Source organism: Pteropus alecto, unplaced genomic scaffold, assembly GCF_000325575.1.
Source record: "Pteropus alecto unplaced genomic scaffold, ASM32557v1 scaffold45, whole genome shotgun sequence".
Classification (NCBI taxonomy): Eukaryota; Metazoa; Chordata; class Mammalia; order Chiroptera; family Pteropodidae; genus Pteropus; species Pteropus alecto.
The window spans coordinates 37,479,294-37,484,296 of record NW_006442491.1 but is presented as its reverse complement, the minus strand read 5'-3'; the positions used below and the strand labels follow the sequence as shown (position 1 = coordinate 37,484,296).

The window sequence follows — 5,003 nt, the reverse complement described above, 5'->3', positions numbered from 1 at the left end:
TTTTTAGTTAAGACAGAGCAGAAGCTCGAGCTGTGACCTTGAGGATAGCGGTGTCCTGCTAGGTCGGCCCTCTCTAGGAAAGAGAAAACGGGGCCTGACACAGGTTCCCTGAAGCGTCCACTTCAGGTTTCTCATACCCACGAGCTCAGGGAGGCTGTGCGACCTTCAGTCTTATCCGGGCACCTAAGACTTTCTATCCTTAGCTGGGGAGCCCTGGGCTTCAGATTCCTCACCAGTAAAATGAGCTGAACCCTAATGGTTCCTGGAGCATCCAGCCCCTACACCTGGAAGGAGCCCAATGGGTAAGCGTTCAAGAGGAATCGATGCATTCTAAGAATGACTTTAAACAAAGACACGCAGTGAGATTGGATCTTTTCCCGGTGATGTATTTATTTCCTAGGGGTCATTAAGTAAAAACCTACAAATCTTAGTCCTACATATGGTATTTTTTAATCCCTCCGGAGGAAAAGAATTAACAAAAAACTTAGGTGGCCATTACTTCTGTTAAAATCAACCACGTCGGTTAAGACCCACGTATGTTTATTAGCACCCAGCATGTGCCAGGTATTGAACTGGGTGCTTTGGAAGGAAGACTTCCACACTTCTGGCTGGAGTGGCTGGTGGAACACATATTTTGACCTCTACCTCTTTCTGAAGCCCCAATAAATCATGGGCGACGACTAAAAAGGCACAAAATCGCATGGATAAATACAAAAGGGGAAGAGAACGGAGCCAGCAAGAGATGTCAGCACAATTCTGGAGAGCTGATGGGCACATATCATTGACAGCGGATCGCAGAAGGCCGGTCGAGAGGCAGCGAGCAGAAGCAAGTGCACGCGTGCCCCGAAGACAGGAACTGCTGGCCCCAGCCCCCGAAAGGCGGGAGAGCAGCAGTGCTGAACCCAGAACTAGTTGAGAGCCTGCAAGAGGGGCTGCACCCCCACGCTCTGCCCCGAAACCCCTGTGAGAAACCGGAAGTTTAATCAGCGCATCTTTGGACTTGGAGGCCGCCCAGGGCAAGGTATCACGCTAAACGCAGAGGCGGTAAATCAATCTCTACACGTTAAACAGCGAGGTTGCGCCGCCTCTTCCTCCTTGAGAGATGGTGGACACGACTCCTCGCCAGAGAAACAAGCCCAGTTTGAAGCAGACATACCGATTCAGAATCAGAGGTACTGACAGCTAGAAAATCCCCGCAGAGGTGCCTACCAGGTCTCAAGCCAGTCAGCTTTCACGGAGACCGACCATTCGACACATCCTGCCCATCAGCTTTTTAGTGCTTCGCCACTAAAAGCCTCCGAAATGGTAAGGTACCAACCTGGTCCAAAGTGACCAGCAGGTAGAAGGTAACAGGCGGCAGAACTACAACAATAACTATGCTGTCCTCGGTGAAAAGGATGTCGACCTTTTAAAGATCTTCACCAGTTTCAGTCCCTCTTATGGAACAAAGAAGAACTTATAGACCAACGACAACAAAAGCACCATAATTTCCTCAGTGAAAATAAAACACCACATCTAGCAAGAGCGGGTTGCCAGAAACTAGAGTAACTGGAAAAGAAAGAATTTTTGAAAATTATTATTATGACAGCAGAAAAAAAATCAAAAGAAAGTTTAAAATTCACGTTGAAGAATTTCCCCTAGAAATAAAAAAAGGATCAATAATTAAAATGGCATTGGACTTGTCAAGGGCGATCAGTGAACGATGCTTTCGAATTCCTTAGAACGATAGCCAACCTTGATTTTTATACCCAGGCCAACTACGGGTCCAGTGGGAAGGCAGAATGGAACATGCTCAGATACGTAACATTCTCAGGAAAATTACCTCCGACACACTCCTTTCTCAGAAACCTGCTGAAGGATGTGCTCCATGGAGTGACGGGTCTGGAGAGCGGCATGAGAACGCAGGGTTCTGGAGGGAGCTTTCCAAGAAAAAAACACCAGAATCACGGATTACCTGACGTGTGCATGTGCTGAAGAAATCTGTACTTCTGTCGGAGCCGGGGGCTGAATACGATAGAGCTATAGGAAATCAAGCCAGCAACACATGAGATTTAGTAACTCCAGGAGCGAAAGGGTCACGTATAAAAGAGAAATGTAATCATAGGACAAACAGGGCGCGGCCGTGGACAATATTTTTAGTCTTGATCACGCAGAACGATCCCCACATAGTCAAAACTCAGGGCATAACACTGAGAGGGAGGGGAAGCGGATAGGGGTGGAGAGAAAGGTTATTAGACTAAATCCTTCTCTCCCTTAGAAGGAAGTCAGTAGACAGCATCTAGACGTGAAAAGTCACGGAGTAATAGAGCCACATTATTCAGAAAAACGGAGGTCAATACCAGAACAAAGTGCCCCTAGGAAGTGGCAGACCAGGGTGATGGGCTCTGCCGGGTGTCACCGTGAGCTGTTAGGACGACGTCTGACCCTCGGACGACACGGGATTAGACTGCACGGGTCCACTTATACGCAAATTTTTTTCAATAAATACTGCAAATGTATTTTCCTGATGATTTTAATAGCATTTTCTTTAGCTTATTCTTTATTTAAGAATGCAGTCAGTATACAGGACACATAACATACAAAAAACCGTGTTCATCGACTATGTTATCAGCAAGGCTTCCAGGCAACAGTGGGCTATCATATCAGTAATTCAGTTTTGGGGGGAGACAAAAACGACACACAGATTTTCAGCTGCACAGGGCTCAGTGTCCCTAACCCCGCACTGGTCAAGGGTCAACTGTGGTTTGCTTTTCTATACCATGCTTTGGTAAAAAAAAAAAAAAAATTAAACGTAAAACCAAATCCAGCAATAACAAAACCTAGCCCCTCCCACCACACACACACACACACACCTCTCTCAAATAGTTTTCGGTCCTGCAAAGGGCGGACTGCTGTTAAGAGAGGTTTCAGACACTCTGGGGTCAGGGGTGACGGATCTCTGGGACAGGCTCACGGGACAAGAGAGCATTTGAGAGTCTGCGCAAATTGGGTTCATTGTCACCGAGACTGAGGGAAACGCCAGAGAAAATGCCCCAAATGTGACAATGGGGGGGCCTCGCCCTGGGCCACCAGCCCGTCCTCGCGCAGGGACAGGTGCACTCGGAAGGTTTTATCGTTACTCATGGAAAATACTGTGTTTTGGAGTCACACAGTAGCAACGTGACCGCAAGGAAGGGGACACAATTTAGCGGTGGCTCTTGGCTTGACTTTAAAGGGCTTCCTCCCTTCCGTTCACATTTTCCTGACATTTTTGAAGTGGCATAAAGGTACATTTTTCAAAAAGCCCATCATGCTGATTTTGTGTTTCTCCAAATTTTTACTATTCTTCTTCTTCTTCTCTGAAGTGATCTGAGCAGCGAAACATGCGTAAAGAAAGAGAAACAGAAGGTGGACTTGAAAAAAAGGCTGCCCGGACTCCCCAGTGCCATTTTCGCCGGGGCGCGTCGCCCCTCCCGGCCCCGCCGCGCCCGGTCTGCTGGTGCCCGACGCTGGGCAACCGCAAGCCGGCGCCCTGGCTCCTCGCAAGCAGCCCCTCCGCTGTCAAGAACACGCTTCGAATTTGCAGTGTGGATTTTAACCCGGTAAAGACGACCACCATTTTCGGTCCCTCCTGCAGAAGCCCCCCATGGCGCACGATGTTGACACTTGCCCCGTCCTCTGCGTCCCGTGAGCACCATGGCCAGAGGGCCCCGGGGACGCGAGTGTGACACCGTGTGCGCAGACGAGAGCAAGAGCGAGGTCGCGGGTGCGGGGCCGTGCACCCCCCGCCCGTCCCTCCCACACCCTTCGCCGCGTCTCCCCATTCGTGAGGTGTGGAGGGCCCGGGCCGCACCTGTAGCGCGGGCCCCTACGTCCCCTTCGCTGCTGCCACCAGCCCCCGGCGTGGCCGGCCTTTACTTCCTGTCACCTGGCTTCCATCCTGGCCTTTGTGGCTGTGCACGTGGCCTTTACACGTCTGAACAGCCGCTCGACCTCACGCCAAGAATTAAAACTAAGAAAGCACGTGCACTTTTGAGATGAACAAAAATCCGCAAGGTTGACAACGTGACGTGCCGGAAGGCGGGGCGGCGGGCGGTGCTGGGACCAGGAGTGGGCGCGTCCTCCTTGGGGGACGATGTGGAGGTCAGCTGACAGCGCTGTAAACGCGGGCCCCCTGCGACTCACCCTCCCCCTTCCAGGGGCTGCCCTACGACGTGCTCGCTCGTTCCCAGGGTGTGCGCCGTCACTGTCTGCAGCCACGAGACTAGAAACTACTTAAATGCCCCTCAGGAGAGGGCCGGCTCACCAAGCTATCAGCACGTCACTGGGAGGACAGCCACGGGGCCACTAAGACGGTACGTGGGCACGAAATGGTCTCCAAGACGCATCACAAAGTCAAAACGCGACACACGGCAGGGCGGGTGCTGCGTGCTGCTCCTCGCGTGTAAGACACGAGGGCTGTGCACACACACTCACACTCACACATACACACACTCACACACACATATACACTCACACACACACTCACACACACTCACACACATAAAATCACACACACTCACACACACACTCACACACTCACACACACACACGCTCACACATGAGTACTCAACATTCACAATGGTGTGGGTGAATTTCTTATTATAAATCTCTGTATACGTGTATGTGCCTGCACTCACACTCACTCACACACACTCACACACACATATACACTCCAAAACACACACGCACACACACTCACACTCTCACACACACACGCACACTCACATATACACACACACACACATACACACACTCACACACACTCACACACGCTCACACATGAAGAGAGGATCTCGAGAAATAGTCAAACAAGATCTAGGAAATCCAGGCGTCTCTGGAGACCGAAGTGGGTTTGGGGCGGGAAGCGAGCTGCCTGGGGCTGTCTGTCTGTTGGTCCTGCCTGTGGTCACACCGCACGCACGCAGTGCTATACCGAAAGGAGCTAACGTGTTTTCATTACCGTTTTAACAAGGTAATAGTGT

General features: G+C 50.8%; 1 protein-coding gene across 1 annotated transcript in view; it reads left to right on the top strand.

Moving 5' to 3' along the window:
• The window catches only part of APCDD1L (APC down-regulated 1 like), a 16,775-nt gene extending 12,528 nt beyond the window's left edge, over positions 1-4,247 (top strand). Inside the window, 1 exon segment of the mRNA XM_025039867.1 lies at positions 4,179-4,247. Within this exon segment, the coding sequence (XP_024895635.1) occupies positions 4,179-4,247 (69 nt within the window).
• Positions 4,248-5,003: the final 756 nt, after the last annotated feature.